This window comes from Phragmites australis, chromosome 6 (genome assembly GCF_958298935.1).
Source record: "Phragmites australis chromosome 6, lpPhrAust1.1, whole genome shotgun sequence".
In the NCBI taxonomy this organism is placed as follows: domain Eukaryota; kingdom Viridiplantae; phylum Streptophyta; class Magnoliopsida; order Poales; family Poaceae; genus Phragmites; species Phragmites australis.
The window spans coordinates 14,280,309-14,301,260 of NC_084926.1; the positions used below are offsets into that span (position 1 = coordinate 14,280,309).

The window sequence follows — 20,952 nt, forward strand, 5'->3', positions numbered from 1 at the left end:
TTCTCAGGCTTCCCATATAAGCTGTTGTAGACCGTTATTTCACCCAAAATAAGAACAGCAACTGGGAGCAGAATCTTTCATAAATGATATCCCAGCACAAAGTTGGAAGGGCACGTATGTGAAAGAACAAATGAGTTCATGCATCTGTTCAAGTGAGTCTTTAAGTATGATCTGGAGATTTCAACTTGTGGTTAGTCAACTGTACTAAGATATCTTCAGTTACGTGGTACTAAAATAATTACATAACCTTTTGATTTAATAAGGAAATAGGAATTTAACACCATAAGTGACACAGAATGGCTCTAGAAGGCCTATGTTATTGGGTAGCATAGCAACATGCAGACATCCTGAAATACAGCATGATCTAGGATAACGTTATGCTATGCCAACAGAACAAAGGGCGGTGAAAATTTAAGAAGGCAAAAGTAAATGAATCTATGGATTTATACATTTACTGGCACATTTGTTCTGAAAAAACTAAATTAAAATTTTAGAATAAGATTATCTTTGACCACAACTCATGTTGGAAAATCAGAATAGATCTTAAAAGTAATCCATTATTAGGATAACATATTTGCAGTATCAAACTGCTCTGAGTAAAAAGGCATTCGGTGCATGTGCTTATTTAACCCAGGAAGAATAAAGCTCAAATCCTCCTGCTTTACAGATATAGAGAAGGAGAAACTGCCCTCAGTGGCAAATTTGCATCACAATTGATAGAACGAGTATCAATGGCCCATATCATCATAGTTAAACAAAAAGAAGCAGCTCCTGTTTATAATGTTTACAGGATGAACTAAACATGATTCTGAATTCTAGATCAGAGCATGCAATGAGATAGAACATACACTTGTACCACAAATTAGCATATCGAGCATCTAACATGGAAATTATTAGCTCAGGAGCAGACACCGAACAATTGATGCATTTCTGAAGAAAATCCCCTACACCTTTTATAATTGCAGTATAGTATGCTCATCCCACCAAGCTTCTATGCAATGAGAAAACCTCTTAGTTATTCATATTACTTAGAGAGATGATCCTTATTGAAATACCATCGATACATAATCATTTTTCAACATAGTACAACACAGACAGAAATAAGCATACCGATCATTAAGTCTAAATGTGACGTCTGGTGGCCTATTCACCAAAATCTGAAAACGAAGAACATATGGCGTCAGTCTGGGACATAAGTCAAAAGGCAATCTCCTTTTTTGCTACGAACAACTATTTATTAGGCTCTAGATATAGGGAATAAGTGAGTGTGATACATCAGATTTTATTCACCTATGTGGAATTGTTGTGAGCATTACTTACATTGGTGTAGGCGCAGAGGGTGGACAGCCCGAAATATTTCAAGTGATAGCAACCCATATCATTCTTTACAGTATAAAGAAAGATACCATGGCGTCCAGAGCTAATAATTTCAGTCGGCATCAATGGTACATCATTGGGGACCGGGAGTATATATAGAGCACAGGCCTGGCTGCACTCTTCACTTCACCCAAGCTCATACTTCAGTCCAAGTTAGCTTGTCTTGAAGGTTACCAATCGTAGCTAACCATGTCAAGGGACCCACTTGTCGTAGGCAGTGTAGTTGGAGATATCTTGGACCCATTTATCAAATCAGCATCATTCAGAGTCATATACAACAATAGGGAACTGACTAATGGATCTGAGCTCAAGCCTTCGCAAGTAGCCAATGAACCAAGGATCGAGCTTGCTGGGCACGACATGAGGACCCTGTACACTTTGGTGAGTTCATAACCACCTATCTACCTCATTGCAGCATTGAGTATGATTTTAAATTAAGATGCCAAGTTGGAACACTGTTTTTTTTCTGAAAAAAAAAACATTATATAACTTCATGACTGCAATATAACGGTTCAGAGTACATCCACTTAAAAGTTACTTTCAGTATCTATAGATCACTGAAAGCCAAGAATGTGCACCTTGTGAAGTTTTGAAAGCTGTTCATATTGATTGAAAAAGACCGTTTGCACTCCCATATTTTGTCTCAAATATATCCCATAAGGATGTTCTCCTTGTTTTTCGCTAGTGTCAACAAATATACCAGCATCTGGAACCATGATGATTACTAACAATACATATTACAGATGTAAATAATCTACTGATGGCCTCATTAAAATGCTTTGAAAATAACAATAAGTCACTAACATTTGAATGGATAAAGTTTGTAACACTTCAATTTGCCCGAAAGAAGTGTCAAAGTATTCAACATCTCAGATGGCTCAGAATCTAGTTATACATAAATATTAATTTAAGGGGAAAATGTAAATTGTCTCAATAGAAGACAACCAAATGTAGTGCAAATTTTAAAATAAATGTATCTGCTCAACACTACTTACTGCTTTGTTTAATTAACTCTTGTATACGCAAAGAATTATTGCTTATGCTACAAAAGAAAAATAACCAACTTACCACTAGGTGATGGTGGATCCCGACTCACCAAGTCCAAGCAATCCAACCAAAAGAGAATACCTCCATTGGTAAGACCTGAAACATTTGTGATGAATGGAATTTACCATTACTTGTTTATGATTCTAAGGTAACAACAAAGCAAAAGAATTGCTTATGGTTACAGTTGTGCTTATACGTGCAGGTTGGTGACAGACATTCCAGAATCAACAACTGTAAGCTTTGGTGAGTTTCCTCTGCTCTCTTACATCTCATTTTCCCGATTTAAATGTTTCTTTGCAACTAAGTCCAACAATTTAAACTGTGTGGTGCTTTTTAAAACCCAAAGAATGCAAGTTATAACTGTCAAAAATGTACGCAAGTAGTAATACATTAGTTACCAAAGACTAGCACAATAGGCAGCATATATTCACAGGTTTACAAACTGATCTTCTGCAGATAAATATATGAATGACTGGGTTAAGCATGTGCAATCTGGCTGTCAGTCTGCAGTCTCTAAATGTGATTTGGACAAATATATGGTGAACTTAAAACCTTAAAGGATCAAAGACCAAATCTATGTAACTATACTTCTAAACTGGGAATAATATTTACATGAACTTACTCTGAAAGTTCTATTCAAACTATATTTCAGGAAATGAGGTAGTAAGCTATGAAAGTCCAAAGCCAACGGCTGGAATACATCGCTTTGTCTTTGTGCTCTTCCGCCAATCTGTCCGGCAGACTGTTTATGCACCAGGATGGAGACCAAATTTCAACACAAGGGACTTCTCAGCACTTTATAATCTAGGACCACCTGTGGCCTCAGTGTTCTTCAACTGCCAAAGGGAGAACGGGTGCGGTGGCAGACGATACATTAGATGAAATTGGAATAACCTCCTCTACAGAAGGACTGATGGAATGTTGCACGAGTCCAAGCACACTGAATGGGTAAATGCTGGGACACAACGTAGCATAATTTCTAGGTTACTTTGGCACCAGTACAAGCTCTGACTACGGTACTGCCCTAGAAATAAATTTCACGTACCATGTGAATGTGATAAATCTCAGCAACTACACCTCAGCTCCCTTAATGTGGAAAGCTTAACATTGGATGTAAGATAGCAGAAGGCAAGAGAATATACCTCATGATTGTTAATCAGACCAGAACAATGCCGCATTGCAGGTAAGGTCCAAATCATGCTGTGGCACAGCACCTTTGGAGTCCTTTTCGTCACCTGACGTGAAATGATTACTAATTCAACCTGGAATGATGCCTATGACCTAACCGAGAATCAGAAACCTCTTCCCCCGTCCACCAGTCATGCTCTCAGATTCCAGTATTCCACCAACACCAGCAAAGCTATCTGCAAAGTTGCCTCGGAGCAACACGTAATCAAAGGCACAAATCATTATATCCATATCTGTTCCAACATGCGAGTGCAGTCCTGGTCAGATTATGCTCTCATACTGATTCCACGAACAGAGATACACATAACGTGGCGTTAGCTCCCTGTATGAGTCTTGCCACTCTGCCTGCATGCATACCTTCAGAAGGCAGCCTCTTGTTGCACAGGACAGAGGGACCAGGTGCCAGCTTGATTGAGTGACGGCATAGAATATGCCTGGAGCACCGCCAGTGAGTGAAGTACAAAAACGCATTGGCTTTGCATGGATGTGATGAGCACAGTGCGTGCAAGCCATCCGTCTCAACTCACAAGATCCATCCATACCAGGATGGCCGATTGGTTTCCCTGCCCTGCCAAGCACTGGCGCGGCACAAGGGACGACCAGGCACAGGCGTCGTCGCGCCCCGAGCATCCCTACCCGGCGGACCAGCGCACGCCCTCTCTCGGGCATCACGGTGGAACGCCGCAGGGGGCTTCGTCCAACTAGCCAAACCCACCGTGCGCCGACGCATCTCCGCTGCGGCATTTCGTCGAACACGCTCCTTCGCCATCGTAGTGCGCGGCCAACGCGGCCCTGGCGAGCAGCCCCTGGCAGCTGTGGTGGAGTATGGACAGGTGTGCGGGTTGCGCGAGGCGAGGAGCCTCTATCATATCAGTAACGCATTGCCTCGTGGCCTGTTCCGATTTGGTGGAAGCACCTCTCTTCCAGAAGGAATTAGGAATCTTCCACCTCGTCGTGGCCGTGCGGCTAGGTTGGAAGGTGGGGAATTTCCCGGCTTCCTGCGCGAATTGAACTGTTTCCGTGGTCAAACAGATGCATAGGAAACATGTCTTTGTCGTCCGATCTCTGTGTATATCAATCTTGTCAGTTTCGATTCGTACCTTGAGAGTTAAGACTGAAAACGTAAGTCATTCGATTGGTTAAACCTAAGGATGCAAGTTTTAAACTTTTTGATTACTGGATTGACCCAAAACTAAAAAAATAAACTAAATATTCACTCCAACCCAATTAACTTAAAACAAAAATGAATTAAGTGGTGATCCAAATCTACCTATTAGGTACCTATTTACATCCTTAGTTAAAACTAAAAAAATAAATTAAATATTCACTCCCACCTAATTAAGTTAAGACAAAAATAAACTAAACGATAATCTAAATTAGCTATTGGGTAATCGGTAATCCTAGTTAAACCTCTTTGAGTAGGTTCTCACCGTTTGATTCTCAGTCTCACTGTATGCAAGTTCTCATCTGATGTATACATACATACCAATGGTACTACTAGCCAACTCGGTTACTAACGCCTGAACCAAACTGAAGCTTCGGCATTGATGTTTCAAACTCTGCCTTTGCCCAGTGTTTTCACATTCTCAAGCATGGAGCAGGTTCAAGCAAGAAGGTCAATAGCCGATTGCCATACTCGACGATATACATCAGGGAGAAGCAAAATTCAGTTAGAAAAACAAGCTTCTCTTCTCCTTTAGTTACCAAGACATCGCTTCATCTCAGAATATTGAGAGACTCCACCTCTCATATTCGCCTGTATGCTACACAAAGTGATACCAAGCAAAACTGAGAGAAGAGAGTTTTTTATATTAAAAAAAAACTAAAAAGTTTCGTGACCGAAGGTGGTCTCACCACTAAATGATCTCAAGGCTGCTGTCATTACAGATTACGAATTTGCTCTAAAAGCTTACATCATTACAAAATCGCGCTTCTGTAGTATACAGATTCCAGAATAATCGTGTAAACCGCAAGACTTGCAGAGATAACCGAGTCCAAGTTTGCCATGTTTTCAGGAATAATGCATTCAGTTACAGATTATTTGGTTTGCTCTAAACAATAAAGCTATTCACAAAATCATACTTCCCTAGTAGATAGAAATCAGAAGCATTTCTCCTTGATAAGAAGCAGGGAGGGTACCTGTAAACCACGAAATGCACCAGAATAATCAAGGTTGCTCTTTCAGAAGGAAAGTTGCACAATCCCTGCTCGGCTCAACGAACTTGTGTTTCATTTCGTTGATTGCATAGCAAATTGACATGTTAATTTTACCTATCGTCCCAGGTAATGCTGGATCAAGCCTCGTCCAGTCGACACCTGACTCTTCACAGCTCCGGATCCCTGAACCTGAAGATGTGGCAGTGAATTGTTGGCCCCAATTGTTGTAGGCATCATGAGCGAAGAACCAGCTCTAGCAGTGGCACTCAATCCACCATGCCCAAGTGCAGCTCCAGAACGACTAGGCGGCGTGCTCGACGCGCTATAACTCGGCGAAGAGGGCAAAGCCGTGGCCACAGGGGCCGCACCCAGGATACCAGCGCCGCTTGCCCCGGCATTCTGACGAAAGAGAACGGTGGCGGTGGCTGAGCTACTCCCCTTGGCCGTCAGCTTAACCAGCGGATTTGATCCAAGCAGCGGCTGCTTGGGTGTCAATGCAATGTCCTCATGATGGACAGCGGGCAAGGCCGCGGCAACAGCGCCATCACTGCTCTGACCACCGGTGTCCGGGGGTGCGGCCGGAGCATGCTTCCTCTTGCTCACCCTGTGCGCGCGCCGGCACTGGAGCTCGCACCCGTCGAACACCTTGTTGGGCTCCTCGAGCGCCTTCCCGAGCCCCTCGGGCGACTTGTAGAAGAAGATGGCGTACCCGCGGAAACGTCCGGTGGCGCGGTCGGCGCCGAGGGGCCCCTCCTCGATCTCGCCGAACCTGGAGAAGAACCTCCTCAGCTCGTCATGCGTGACGCGCTCGGGGACGTTGTCCACGAAGAGTTTACGGTCGGAGAAGGAAGAGGACGAGGACGGGGCAACGGGGCCGAGGAAGGCGAGCTGGCAGGCGACGGGGTGTCCACCGACGCGCTTGGACGCGTCGGCGAGCGCGCGGCGCGCGTCGGAGCGGCGGCTATAGGTGACGAAGCCGTAGCCCCGGCAACGACTCGTGGCGCGGTCGGCGACGACGTGGCATTCGTCGAGCGCGCCGAAGGGGGCGAACGCGGCGGCCAGCGCGGCGGATGTGGCGCCGGGGCCGAGGCCGTGCACGAAGAGGCGGCGATGCGCGGCGTCGGAGGCGGCGGAGGAGGCCATGCGGGCGAGGAGTGCGGGGTCCCGGAGGCAGGCGTCGGTGAGGAGGTCCAGGAGCTCGTCCCTGGTGAACGGTTCCAGAAGCTTCCCGATGTCTTCCTCCTCCTCCTCCGCCGCCGCCTCCGACACTTCCTTGCACCCGCCGGCCGCCGAAGGCTCTGCCATTGGTGGGTTCGTCGTCGTGGAGTCCTTGCCGTCTTGCTCCTCCTCCTCCTCGTCGACTGCTTCATCGTGTACCATCCCTCGTTCGGCTCGCTCCGCCGGTGGCTCGGCCTTGCGGTGGCGCTTCCTCTTCCGACCCATGAGGGTTCAGGCTTTGAGGCTCTCACTTTCAGGGAGATTTTGCGCACTGGCCGGCGGAGCGGCGAGCGGTGGAGGAAAAGGCAGAGGACGCCTGGTAAATCGGCAGCAAAATGATGTGTTCCCGTCTGGGGGCGTTCACAGCAGAATTCTGCCCGAATTTTGCACTATCAAAATAATAAAACTCAAACTACTACTCAACTCAAACCAAAATCAAAATTTAACAGAAATTTGAAAAATATCCTTCCTATCAATTCAGTTATCTTTACTGTATAAAACATAAGTGTGTCCTCTAATCATCTTTTCAACATACTCCCATATATTATAAAAACCCTTAAAATTTGAATATTTTACCCAGTTTTCTATTCACCTTAATCCTCGAGACTCCCGTCTCGTTAACAAGTTACGTATATGAGATCTGTTTTACTAACGAAAATAAATAAAAAAATTAGGAAGAAAATTAGTAGATAATCTTCTTCTTCTTTTTCAGATATCATCTAAAATCAAACTATGATATTGCTCTCGACGTATTCGTTCGACGGCGTTCGCATCTTCATACCTTGAGTTTGTCATCGTCTGGTTGATGTTACCCGTTTAATGTTTTTGTTTTTGTTACAACATACGAACATTAACTAGTAAAAAAAAATAGAATATATCATATAGGTTGGGTGTTTGGGTGTTACTCAGTCAATGCATTTGTGCTGAGGGAGAAATTCACAAAGGAGAGAGTGTATTATCCAACACAAAGACACATAGTTTTATAATTGATTCTTCTAACACCAACCTAACAAAAGACGTCTAATATGCCGCTAGCTTGCCTGTTGGCACTAAACAAATGTTATTGACAATAACACCTGAGCCGAATCAAGTTGTTTGTCACAAAATCACAAAAATCCAATGCAATATCAACAAGCCATGTTGATTAGTGTTGTTGCACAGTGACAATCCCGACGTTATTCAATGTTGATGCAAAACTTTTCCTCAGGTTTGAAATTTTGAGTTTGCTTTAGGGCATTTATGCATCTAGAGGCATTGTTTGTTTTGCACTTAGAGGTATTTGCTTTTGGTATCTTTTGTTGCCTTGTGTTGATTTATGTGGGTGTTTGTGTTAACTTGACATTATATTATTTATTACATCTATTTGAATGAAAAGCTCGTGTTGAGAAATTCGAAATTCCTAGATTTCAAGTAAATCTCTTTTACAGTCTGTATAGCTAAGAATATAATCAATAAGAATTGTACCTGATTCTAACCTATATTTCTCATTGTACCTGATTCTAACCTATATGCACTTATCATTCCAAAAAGATGGCAGCATGCATCATATCTAAATACTAGGAAATAGTCATAGAATTTAAACTTCCAACTCCATGAGAAGCACACTGCAAAAGCAGATCTAGAACCCAGTAATTCATCGCCAATTCATCCCCTTTGAGAAAATCAGGACCGTTGAATCCTCATCAGACGCCGCCAAACCGACCAGGGAGGCAGGACGGTTCCGAACCGGAGCCAGCCATCGATACTGGCTCTTCTTTCCCTATCAATTCGAGCCCTACCTGAATCGAACCCGCTTGCCTCCTCCCTCCTCTCGCCCCAAACCCTCGCCCTGCTCAAGAACCTCGCCGCCGGCCGCCGCCTCCCCCCGACCGGCCGCCATGGCTCGCAACGAGGAGAAGGCGCAGTCGATGCTCAACCGCTTCATCACGATGAAACAGGAGGAGAAGCGCAAGCCCCGGGAGCGCCGGCCCTACCTCGCCTCCGAGTGCCGCGACCTCGCGGATGCCGAGCGCTGGCGCTCCGAGATCCTCCGCGAGATCGGCGCCAAGGTCGCCGAGATCCAGAACGAGGGCCTCGGCGAGCACCGCCTCCGCGACCTCAACGACGAGATCAACAAGCTCCTCCGCGAGCGCGGCCACTGGGAGCGACGCATCGTCGAGCTCGGCGGCCGCGACTACTCCCGCAGCTCCAACGCGCCCCTCATGACCGACCTCGACGGCAACATCGTCGCCGTCCCCAACCCCTCGGGTCGTGGCCCCGGGTACCGCTACTTCGGCGCCGCCAGGAAGCTCCCCGGCGTGCGTGAGCTCTTCGAAAAGCCGCCTGAGATACGCAAGCGCCGCACGCGGTACGAGATCCACAAGCGCATAAATGCCGGGTACTACGGGTACTACGACGACGAGGACGGCGTGCTGGAGCCCCTCGAGGCCGCCGCCGAGAAGCGCATGCGGACGGAGGTCGTCAAGGAGTGGCATCGTGTGGAGCGGGTGCGGCGAGAGGCAATGAAGGGGGTGGTGAGCGGCGAGGTGGCTGCACCAGGTGGGCGCGGCGGGGAGGCTGCTCGGGAGGTGCTGTTTGAGGGAGTGGAGGAGGAGGTGGAGGAGGAGAGGAAGCGTGAGGAAGAGAAGAGGGAAAGAGAGAATGGGGAGGAGGCTGGGAGGGAATTTGTTGCACATGTGCCGCTACCCGATGAGAAGGAGATTGAGCGGATGGTCTTAGAGAGGAAGAAGAAGGAGCTGCTTAGCAAGTATGCCAGCGATTCCCTGCAGGTCGAACAGGAAGAGGCTAAGGACATGCTCAATGTGCGACGCTAGAAGAGACGGTCCGTTCTTAATTTCCATCTCTCCGATGAATTTGTATACCTGATGTAGTGCTCTTGACTTAAAGTACTGCAGGCATGTAGTCAATATGCTTAGTGTTCTTATTTTGTTGCCCTCTAAATAATTTGTGCCATTACTGTCAGTGCTGTCTTTCTGCAAAGAGCTCATTTGATGATGCAATGTTTAATCCAGTTTTTGCATTGTATTAGTAATATTGTGTTTCTGGATGTTGAAAGCTGTGTTCAGTATCGATGTATAAATATTCAAAATGTTCAACCTTTATTGCTTGAGAGTAGAAAATTGATGCATTTTTTTGGTTATTGCTGTCTGCACTGCTCACTCTGTGATGCTGCCTCTAATTAGCTATGTTCTCAATTTTTTCTTTAAACCTGGTGAAATTTGGTATAAGGGCTCCATACTAGCTATTACTTTAGCTCAAGGCACATAAGCTGAAATTTTTGCTGTAACAATAAGCTTGGAATGCTTGACGAAATCAGCGATCAATAAATTGATGGCATTTTTTCATGTACTTGTATATGAACTTTTGCATTTCAATTAGAAGCTTTGGGAGCTTTTCATAAGCATTGAGGAAACACCTTCCCTTCGTGTAAAAAAGAGTCAAAATAACTGAACTATTTGTTGAAGCTGATATTAGCACCAGAGGCTAATTCCATGTTGCAATTCAATTGTATATTTTGTGCTGACTGTTGAAACAAAAACTATCCTTCAAGCAGGAATTAAGTACTGCTTGCTGAGTGAGCTGCCTTAAGAGCAGATATTTGTGCCGCCTATTGTTGAGAAATTAGCGTATCTGCCTTGTTTTTTACCCCTTTACTGGAGTACCCTTATATTTCGTTTGGTAAAGCGAGATTTGTGAACTTGTAAGACCACATGCTACAAGCATATCTGAACCATTTTTGTGACACGTGTGTATTCTTCCTGATTAATTGTATCATTTGCAGTATGAAGTTTTGTGCTCTGATTTGTTTTCACTGTGCAACTGAATCACCCTTTTCATTGTGTGGTATCCTGATGTCTATTCTTGATTGTCTGGAATGCGATCTTGCTTGCATGTTCTGTTGTGCACCTTTTCTTACTCATTCAATGGATGAGCAGCTAGCATTCCATAATGCATCAGGGAAACTGCTATTAACCTTGCTGCCTTTTTTGTGTAGTCAAAATAAAGAGTCACTGCCTCACCTCAAGGTTCAGCATTTCTTAACCAGGTTCCTTTTTATTAGGTTGGTCAATTGCTTCATTGGTGGGTTCTTCGGGATCTGAAACTGAGCACTGAAATGCACGAAGGAATGATCTTTGCGGAGTGCTGGTGTCGACGCAGCCCTGGAAGATATTTGATGTAAAAGAAACAGTAGGGTTTACTTGGATTACAACATCAGTCCGTTTAATCAGTCTTGATGAGTGATGACTGGTGGCAAGTCGAAGGCTAAACCTGCTGTCCTGGTGCACCGTGTATGTGTGTACTGTAACTCTTATAATGTACAACCGTTGGCTACATTGATTCATCTCTTGAAATTTCAGTGATATAAGAAAAATGTTATCATCTGCTACTTTTCTTATTTTCTTCCTGTTGTGTACGTCTGCTACTTTTCTCAATCTCTTGTGTATCAGCTCCAACTTTCACACAGCCTTTTGAGCGGCAGGCAGCAGTGATGACTCAAGGTTGAACTGTTTTTGGGAGATCAAGGTTGAATGCTAACGGGGAATGACTCAGGAAGAAACATTTTTTAACTGTTCTGTTGAAGATAAACAAACAGAAATGCTGACTAAACAGGCTACAACTGCTATTACGAGTACTACTACTTCTATTACATTAATGAGCATCAAGCACTCTATGCAATTGAGTAATAACGTCAAAAATTAACTGGACTAGCAACCTAAATCACCTACAGTTATACATCAAATTGTTCACCTTCAAATTCTGCGCATCCATCAAGGCCACACAGAAGCTACTTGCTCTGAAAATTTTGACGTCACGTAAAATTACATGATATGTCACAGTGATATTGTTCTCAATGAAGCCCAAAATTGTTCTCATCTGAATTTTGTCTTCTCAAACTCTGAAACTTTTCTTTTGTAGAATTTCCTCCAATCTGGCATCTGAGACTGACAACATCTGGTTCAAAATCAACCTCACACCACAACCGATCATCCGAGAATGCCGAGGTTTTATCCGCTGCTCCAAGCTGTACCCAAAGTATTGTGGGAATTTCACGAGCTCGCACCTTGGGTATTCCATCGTCAAGAAAAATTTATATTTCGGAAGCAGGTTTTCTTCCAAGCTGAGTGTGTGAATAATTCCAAATCTGTTCACCATAATGCCAATTTCCTCCATGCTAAACCCCCTCTCCAGGAAAAATTCCGTGATTGGCTTCAGCTTCGCCTCGACGTTCAGACCAAAAGCCTGTGGGCTTTTCTGAATAAGAGATGCAGCATCTGCACCGATCGACCTGAAGTATTCAGCGGTTGGCCTGAGATTATCGTCAACACTGTAGCTCATGCGATGAGGACATCGTGTAAGGATCTTGCCAATGTTTTCCTTCGAAACTCCTAGCTCAGTAAGAAAGCTCACTGTTGTCTCCACCTTGTTCATGCTATATGTGAGAAATGCAGGGAACCGGCAAATCACCTTGCTCCAGTGAGCTTTGTTGACACCGATGTTCTCCAAATAAACCATCATAGGTTTAAGATTATCTGACATGCTGATTCCACATAGCTGAGGCCTCTTCTTTATAATTCCTGGTATGCTGGACCTTGGCACACCAAGCTCAAGTAGTAACTCCACCAGGGGTTTTATCTTGCGATCCACACTGTAATATGCAAATGCTGGGAACTTGCGAGCGATATTCTTGATCTCCTCATGATCCATGCCAAGGTCTAGTAGGTAGAGCACTAGCTCAGGAAGGGCTCCCCCTGAGGTTGGCGTGCTTATTCGAGCAATTGCCTTTTGTTTATTTGAGCTTGTGGGTGTAAGTGCCATCGAAGAAGAGAAGGCTTCCCTTTCCATAGAAAAAGGATCAGGGAAGTTCTCCACCACCTCGACCAAACTATCGTCATGTTCTCTAGAAAGAGCTTCTAGATATGGAAGGAGAGCATCTCTGATCTCAGGTGTGCTCAGCTCCCTTCCTGAAAAATAAAGATGCTGTCAAAAGTTCAGAACTAATAAGAAGACATACATAGACAGAAAAGCGTAGTAAAAAGAATGCAAAACCTTCAGCATATCGAGATCTGTAAGCAATCTGGAGCTTTGATACAAGGTGCTCAATGAAACCATCTGATTTATTGACGATCCGTGCAGCTAGCGTACTTCTCAAACCTTTCTATCTCAAGAACAATGACAGAACAGCTTTTGCCTCCTCTCTTTCTGCAGCAAGCAACCTTGACCGAACAGACGCGGGGCTCTAAGGAGCAGCTACCCATAAATCATCAGCATCTGCATCGCAAAGGAGCTGCATACACTATGAAGATAAATTGCATGTACCGCGTAATTCTATGCAGGAAAACTGTTGAAAGGATGAACATGTAATCTCACATGACTGCGCATTGCAAATTGGAAGCTGTCGGGACACTAGAGTGCAAGCCCTGTGTGAACAGAAGGCAGCAATAAGTATACTAAGCCCAACAATCGTAGAGCTGTTGTCACTTTTGGGATTTTCCTGTTGGAAATTGTCTTTGGGTCTTTTCCCTGTCTCCTCTCTCTCTCTCTGTTGGTCCACACTCCAATTCGGCCCATGGCCCGCCGGCGTCATATATCTCCTGAGAGGGCTCTGCCCTAGGGGAGAAGGACCCCGTGTGCTCTCCCTGGAGAGTGCGGCGGCGGCAGTTTCAGTTGGGATTTCCGATTCTCCTGCTGTCTCTTCCCTCTGAGGCGTGCGAGATGAGGAGAAGTGAGTGGATAGAGGCCGATTTTGTGGGAGATCAGTGCTCATCCGGTTATGGGAGCGAGGTGAGTCTCTCGTATATATTTTGGGGGCTGATTTCCTCTCAAATCTGTGGGAGAAAAGAGATAGAAAAGAGGAAAAGGAAGTGACTTGCATCTCTCTGTTCTTGGGTTGGCTGTTGCTTGCTGGACCGAGTGCTGCGCGCTCGGTGTTAACGGCCGACGGAGTTCCTCCTGTTGGAATCTGGAGCTGCATCGCTTAGGCTCGCCAGCTCGTGCCGATTGCAGAGTTGTTGGCTTTGTATCTCCGATCTCCTTCACGTCGCCGGCAACGGCGGGTGCTAGGTTTTCTGGGACAGCGGCATTCGAGCCGTGCCTAGCCTCTCTTAATTTCGATTTTGGTCGAATTTCACTGTGAGTATCCTATTCTCCTTCTTCTAGTCAGCACTATGCTCTGTGATGATTGCGAATGATCTGAGATTGGGCTATTAGCTGAGTACTATAGTATTTAGGCTTGAGTTGCACTGGACATGTGAGCTGTTCGGCTCTGAATGTTATCCTGTTCTGAATTTCATATATGTTCAGATAGCTTTCTTTCTGTTCAGTGGCTGTGGTCAACTTGCTTCAGTTCTGAACTCGTGATCTCATATGTTCAGAGAAGGCTTAAGTCACTGAATTTTGGTCATTGTATATACATGTTAATTTCTGAATACATGTGAGAATAACCTTGGCTTAGACATTTAGTTTTCAGGCCCTCTGTTACTCATTTTTTCACTGTCCAGTGCTAGAATTGTTGATCTGTTCAAGCTTCAAATACTACTTGAGATCTTAGTAATAGCCCAATCATTGATGAGATCATTAGAACAATTAGGGGGCAAGACTTATAAGTCTTGGGGCCAATTGTTTGACTTAAATCTGAGAGCAATCAAGTTTTTCTTTTCATATGTGATGTCATCCCTTGGAGTACTTGCTCATATGCTATATTCTGAAATCACGCTGTTTAAGATACACATGATAGGTATTTGTACTGTCCTTTTTCAGATATACATTTGTTCTACCATGTGTATAGGTGGCTGTCTTTTCAGTTATTGTATTTATATGATTGGAATTATATACTTGCTCATTTTATGGCATATATGTCAACAAGAGCATGGGATTTCCTCAAGAAATAGCAGAGCGTGGGATAAAATGCAGGAAAAAGCACTTATTAGGACAATGCAATGCTAGGTCGATGGGAGAAACGAGCCTACCTGCATGATGATGATGAGGAGGAGGTGGCGATGGAGAGGACAAGCCGCAATGGAGGCAGCCGCGGGCCGCGAAGCTGGCAAGTGGCCGGACGGAGGCCGAGGCGAGGGGGCCCCTCCAAGCACGTCATCGCCGGCGAAAGGAACGAAGCAAAGCACCGCAGCCGGGGAGAGAAAGCTCTTCTATTTTATCTTGATTATTTTCAGGTAAACCCCTCACGTATCGGAAATTTAATCTCTGGCCCTTTTATATGCTCTATGGTGGTCCTAGAAATTTAATCTTAAGTCTACGAGAACCGTCGGATCAACATGCAGGTGTCTTGCTCAAAATTCGGAAATTTCAAGAGATCCGTGTCCCAGTGAAGCAAACTTGATAAATCGCACATATGGAACCAGATAGAAACGTTCCTAGAAATGGCCACTAAGGGAAATAACCGAAACATCTGTATTCCCATAGGCGAAGCTAGAGAGAAAAAGATCTTGGTGCATCATTTTATACAATACATAATTTTTAAACAATATTCTATTAAATATGAGCTAGTAACAATGAATGGGCAGTATCTTAGGCTCCGTGCATATGTTGCAAAATCTAAAACGAAGACGTATGCTACCTCAAGGACCAGATTTGGCTGAGGATACTAGGTGGAAGGAGAAACTTTTATCACGGGCAGGAGAAGAAAATGATTAAAGCAGTAACACAAGCAGCCAGCCTTCGTGATGGAGTGCTTTGATATAACAAAGACCATGTGTGACAAGATTGGTACGATGATATGTCGGTCTTAGTGGAACCAACAAGATAAAGAACATAAAATACATTGGTTGAGTTGGTTAACTTTGATCATACCAAAGCATATGGGTGGTATGCAGGGATACAAGTTTTGTATTTTTTTATCCTTCGATCAACCCAAAACTAACAAAATAAATTAGATATTCACTTCTATCTAATTAAGTTAAAGAAAAAATAAATTAAGTAGTGACCCAAAACTACCTATTATGTACTCACTTGCATCTCGAATAGTTTGTGCTTTGAAGACATTCATGCTTTCAACTTAGGGCCTGTTTGGAAGCTTGGTTTTAGCTCCAAAACCCTTGTAAATTATAGGCCCCAAAAATTTTCCAGGTTGAGCTGAAAATTGGTGTTTGGAAGCCTGATCAGCACACTTCTTTTACCACTAGTTTCGGCCCAACCTGTCAGCTGGAAAAAATCACGTGATGAGGTTTGAAAAAAAAAAACACGACAACTATCGGGCTCGCTCAATCGAGTCCTGTGCTCGGTGCCCTTGGCGGCGACCGAACCTTCACAGCGACCGAACCTTCACAGCGACGGTAACTAGCCTCATCGGAGGCAGCAGTGAGCCCTCCTTCACGGTAACCTATCCCTTCCCCTACCCCACGACAACTTATCTCTCCCGCTCTCCCACGACAACCTCTCCCTCCCCCCCCCCTCCTCCTCTCTCTGCTGATCTGGAGGACCTGGTGGACACCGGCGTCGATCTGCTAATAGTGACTTGGTTTTGTTGGTCAATCCTCTTGGCTTCAATGATGTAGTCTAGCGACCATATCGGTAGGTGAGCACACTGAAGGCTACCACATCGACACGATGGTAAGCACATGGTGAGATCTCCACCAATTTACACACCCGCAGGTCGCAACTTCCTTTCCTCCCTCAACTCTACCTCGCTCTGTGGCGGTGGCTATCCCATCAATGACTCCTGGTGAGCACGGGCGGATCAGGGTTGGGGGCGAGTACATCGGCAGGTGGGAGCGCATCAATCCGTGCATTCCTCTTCACCAGCCTCCATCCGCACAGGCGCCTTTGGCGGTAAGTTTCTATCCTTGCTCCGTCTTCCTTCCTCTGCCACTTCTAGATGTGTCGCTCATGCTCAGATCCGTACGTAATTGTTGTTATTGTTCGAGTTAGGTGGTTCTTGATCTATCTTTATATGCAAATTCATGTTGGTGCTCGATTTCTGTGGTTCTTGATCCATTTCGCGCCGTTTCAGATGTGATTAGCAAAGCTAATTTAGGAGCTTTTTTTATTAGCACAGTGATGTTATCGCTCAAGATCTGATAGAGTTTTGATGGGATGCTCACCACCTGTACCCAATTGTTTGGTGCAAGCATCATTGGCGGCTTAGAGTTGATCTGCTCTCCCGATGAGCCGCATGTGACAGAATCATAGAGTTGGAGCTAAAATGATTCTTTGGTGACACCTAATCACATTAGTGAATTAGATAGATATGGCTCGTATTTTATTTCCACTTGTGCAGGTTTAGTTGCTATGTCTGCTACTAGTACAGCTTTAAGTGTGGTACTATCAATTAGCAGCACATGGACTAGTATCTAGTAGTAGCAGTTTGGATGAAAATGCATGTGATTTGTTTGTTTTCCTGAATAGCAATGCTTCATTTTAAACTTTATCTTCTTGACTGCTGGTAGATACATTCAGGGAATGGTTGAGGAAGATCTTACAACGGTTGAATCTGATTCTGAGGGAGAAGAAGATGATGAAATGATGATGCTTGTCTTTCCAACATTATACTTAGCTTCTACCAAAACCAAAACTCCTTGTCATACATCAAAGCTTAGTGGCTCAAAATATACCCGTGAAATTCTAGAGGGCCATAGGAGCCGATGTTTTACCAATCTTCGAATGGGGACACGTATTTTCCAAGGAATTTCATATTATATTTGTTCAAAGAATCTTTTGTGAAGTACAAGAGGTGTTATCGTTGAAGAGCAGCTTGCAATGTTCATGTATATGCTTGCACGAAATGCTAGTTTTTCAACTCTGTGTGATAGGCTTCAGCACGACCGAGAAACCATACAAGCATATTGGTGCATGCTATGATGCAATCACCTCAATGACATTTGATTTCGTGAAGCCTCCATCAGCCGAGACTCACTACAAAATATCATCCAATCCACATTTCGGACCATACTTTCATGTAGAAGCCATATAACTTTGTCCTAGTGTAAATCTTGCCATATGCTTGCTGCTAGGAGTTGTCTGTTAAGATTACTGCATCCTTGCCATATTTCTCCGATAATGACTAAACTTAACTCAATGTAATGTTGTATTGCAGGTTAGCAGCTGCTAGCTGGCTGTTAAGATTTTGCATAATTCACGCATTTCTTCACAGGGAGCACTAAAGTGGTCGACTTTGCAAACATGCGAATGCCTTTTTTAGCTTAGACAATATGGTTCAGTTTAAAATCAACAATGTACTGGCAACAAACTTTACCTTGCCTTTATATTCAATATATTGCATGCATATTTTCCAAATTGGTACTTCGAATTGGATGCCTTGATCTGAATATTTTGGCTCTAACTTGAGTGCTGATATGAAATTTGTTCACATTTGAGCTCCAATTCGTTACTCTGTTATGGAATCTTAATGATTATACAATGGAAGTGCTTACTGTGATGCAGTGGTCAAGATAATACCCTCTGTAGCTGTTTACTCCTTACCCAACTTGTTCCAGGGGATTAAAAAAAACCCTGCATTCCGGGTGTTTTCTTGTGCACAAGAATTTACATGTGTAATGTAATTACCAGTGAAAAATATTTATAATTCTTCCAAACAGGCCCTTAGCAATGCTAGTTAAACAAGAGTGGGGATCCTTAGTAATCCGGACTCTTTGTGTGCTCGCGTTCTCAAAGCATTTTTTCCGGAATTCTGGATGCACCATGCACGGCCAAAGCATGGTATGCCTTCTAGTAGTATATTTAGAGGCATTGATTTGTTGAAGGGGGCATTGTGTGGCGAGATGGTAACAGTGAGAGCTTGAATATATGATACATGGACTAACCCTTGGCTGCGAGGGACTAGACTAGGTGTCCGATCACACCACGGGGCATGAACATCATGGTGCGTGTATCGGAGTTGATCAATCCGATCACTGGTAGCTGGGATAAAGAGTTAATTCAGCAAACCATCCATTTGGGAGTCCTTCTTGACATTTGGACACGAAGGGAGTTCTCTCGGTTAAATCTACGTACAAAGTATATTGTGAAAATGTGCCAAGAAAAGGCAGAAGGGGATATGCATATACCACGAGCAACAGGGAACCATGCATTCTGCAAATCAATTGCGATGGTTCGTTTGTTCCAGAAACTCATTTCAAGGGGAGGTGATAGCAGCAATTCAGGGTGTAAAAGCGGCGGCTGACCTGGGCATAGGAAACATAGTTGTGGAGAGTGAAGTGATGCATTATGCAGTGCAATCATCTAATTTCGACCGATATCAAGCTGGTGGCCTCGTTTGTGAGCTAACAAAAATCTGATGCGGGAATTGCTATTGCACTTCAAAAAAAAAAAGAATTAAGAAGCAGGTCTCGAGTTAAGCAATCGCGTCGCTTGTATCATTTGCTTTACAATGTAAACATAGATGTTCATAAATTGCTAAGCTTTGTGCAAGACTGAAAAGTGGAATACAATGTTTTCCCCCTTTTTTTCGACAGGTGGAATGCGAATTCAGAACTCCAACTGGGAAATAATGAAGGCTCGACCGACCGTCTTCACGTGCGCGGGAACTCTACTGGCGCAGGGGACGCAAAGCCCCTATGGTAGAGCAGATCGCTCATGACGCTATACACGCGCTGCGTCAGGTGCACGCCGTCCCAGCTGACATGCTCGTCAGGCCTTGCGCACACCGACGTGCCCGACGAGCCGCACATCCGGTCCATGTCGAAGTTGTACGTGCCGGCGCTGGCGCCGGCAGCACGCCTTGGTCAGCGCCCCCTTGTCGAACCCCATCTTAGCGGCATCCCTGAGCATCTGCACGTACGCGTAGAAGTTGTCGGTGTAGGCGATCGTCGCGGCCGGGTGCGACGCGCGTAGCTCCCGGATGCCCTCCTGCAGCAGCACGTTGTGCATCTGGGCGAAGAGGTTCAGAGTGGCGAGGCAACCGTTGCCGTCGTATGCCGCAGGGTCCGTCTCGTTCACCGCGGCCATGTAGCTCGGCACGCACCCCAGCGGGAAGTTGCCCAGTATCACCAGCCGCGTCGCGCCCATGTCGAGCAGCTCCCTGGCCGCGCTCGTGACGGACCGCACGACGTCCGGGACGAGCGCCATCGCCTCGACAACGCCGGTCACCATGCACCCGAGGTTGTAGAGGTTGTGTTCGCCGCTGGCCGCCGGCCTGTTCGCTGCGAAGGCGTAGTTGTAGTCGTTGCCGCCAATTTCTCCCACCATGACCAGCGAGTGAGCCAGCTTCTCGCGGATCTCTTGAGGGGACTTCGCGTTGGCACTCATGAAGTCTTTGAACCATTGCAACTGGACACCAAGGGAGCTGTTGGTGTGGGGGACAGCGACCCCTCTCCTTGCGAGTGCCGCCGCGTCGAGGGCAGTGGCGCCCGCGACGGCGAAGTTGACGCCGTACGTGAAGTCGGCGCCCTTGTCGAGGTACGGCTCGAGCAGTGGCAATCCAAGATCCTTACCGAGAAAGTCTATCATGAGGTACCCGTCGGAGCATCGCCCGGTGGCGCCGCCAATGGCAGAGCCGTAGGGAAGACTCGTGGTGTGCTGCAACATGCCGGCGGCCCCTTCGCGGAGGAGGTTCCCTGTGTCCGATAGGGAGTCGCCGAAGTTGTAGATGGCCGTGATGCCGTCCACCACCTTCCCTTGCGCCGCTAACGACGCCACCGGCCTTGCGTGGCACGGGCCGCCGACGACGAGGAGCGCCACTAACGCGGCGAGGAGGATGCGAGCCATGGTGGCCATGTCACGTACTGCAAGTGCGCGGTGTTGGCTCGTGGCTTCGGTGTGTAGAAGTCTGAGGCCAGCAGGTGCCTATTTATTGAGCGCGGCGTGAGCAGCTTCGCGAGCCGTTCGGACTAGGAAACGCGAGCATCGTCCGAGTCGGAGACCGATCGGCAAGAGGAGTCGACCCCGCGGACCAAGCGTCAGGGAAACTGGAGCTGCCGCGTGTACTTGCACAGATATCTAGGCATCATAAGAGAAGGGTTGAAACACGGCCGCTCGGCCTCCTCTCCCGCG

The 20,952-nt window shown here is 45.7% G+C and overlaps 3 protein-coding genes, 1 long non-coding RNA gene and 2 pseudogenes across 4 annotated transcripts; 2 read left to right on the forward strand and 4 right to left on the reverse strand.

The window, feature by feature from the left end:
• Positions 1-694: 694 nt before the first annotated feature.
• Positions 695-4,690, reverse strand: LOC133921822 (uncharacterized). Its single transcript, XR_009910329.1, has 4 exons — positions 3,567-4,690; positions 3,047-3,260; positions 1,321-2,520; positions 695-1,157 (listed from the first exon to the last, which is right to left on the reverse strand). It is a non-coding gene; the product is annotated as an uncharacterized LOC133921822 (long non-coding RNA).
• On the forward strand, positions 1,519-3,477 carry LOC133921820 (protein VERNALIZATION 3-like). Its single transcript, XM_062366862.1, has 4 exons — positions 1,519-1,758; positions 2,452-2,513; positions 2,627-2,667; positions 3,077-3,477. The coding sequence occupies exons 1-4, from the start codon at positions 1,567-1,569 to the stop codon at positions 3,304-3,306; spliced, it is 525 nt and encodes a 174-aa protein (XP_062222846.1). The 5' UTR covers positions 1,519-1,566; the 3' UTR covers positions 3,307-3,477.
• A 705-nt stretch (positions 4,691-5,395) lies between the features above and the next one.
• LOC133920486 (RNA-binding protein P-like) lies at positions 5,396-7,328 on the reverse strand. Its single transcript, XM_062365101.1, has one exon. It carries the CDS (start codon positions 7,210-7,212, stop codon positions 5,884-5,886), a length of 1,329 nt encoding a protein of 442 aa, XP_062221085.1. The 5' UTR covers positions 7,213-7,328; the 3' UTR covers positions 5,396-5,883.
• Positions 7,329-8,739: 1,411 nt separating this feature from the next.
• On the forward strand, positions 8,740-11,374 carry LOC133921823 (uncharacterized). Its single transcript, XM_062366863.1, has 2 exons — positions 8,740-9,808; positions 11,048-11,374. The coding sequence occupies exon 1, from the start codon at positions 8,865-8,867 to the stop codon at positions 9,798-9,800; it is 936 nt and encodes a 311-aa protein (XP_062222847.1). The 5' UTR covers positions 8,740-8,864; the 3' UTR covers positions 9,801-9,808; positions 11,048-11,374.
• A 144-nt stretch (positions 11,375-11,518) lies between these two features.
• On the reverse strand, positions 11,519-15,082 carry LOC133922986 (transcription termination factor MTERF5, chloroplastic-like; annotated as a pseudogene).
• A 4,390-nt stretch (positions 15,083-19,472) lies between these two features.
• LOC133922987 (acetylajmalan esterase-like) lies at positions 19,473-20,903 on the reverse strand (annotated as a pseudogene).
• Positions 20,904-20,952: the final 49 nt, after the last annotated feature.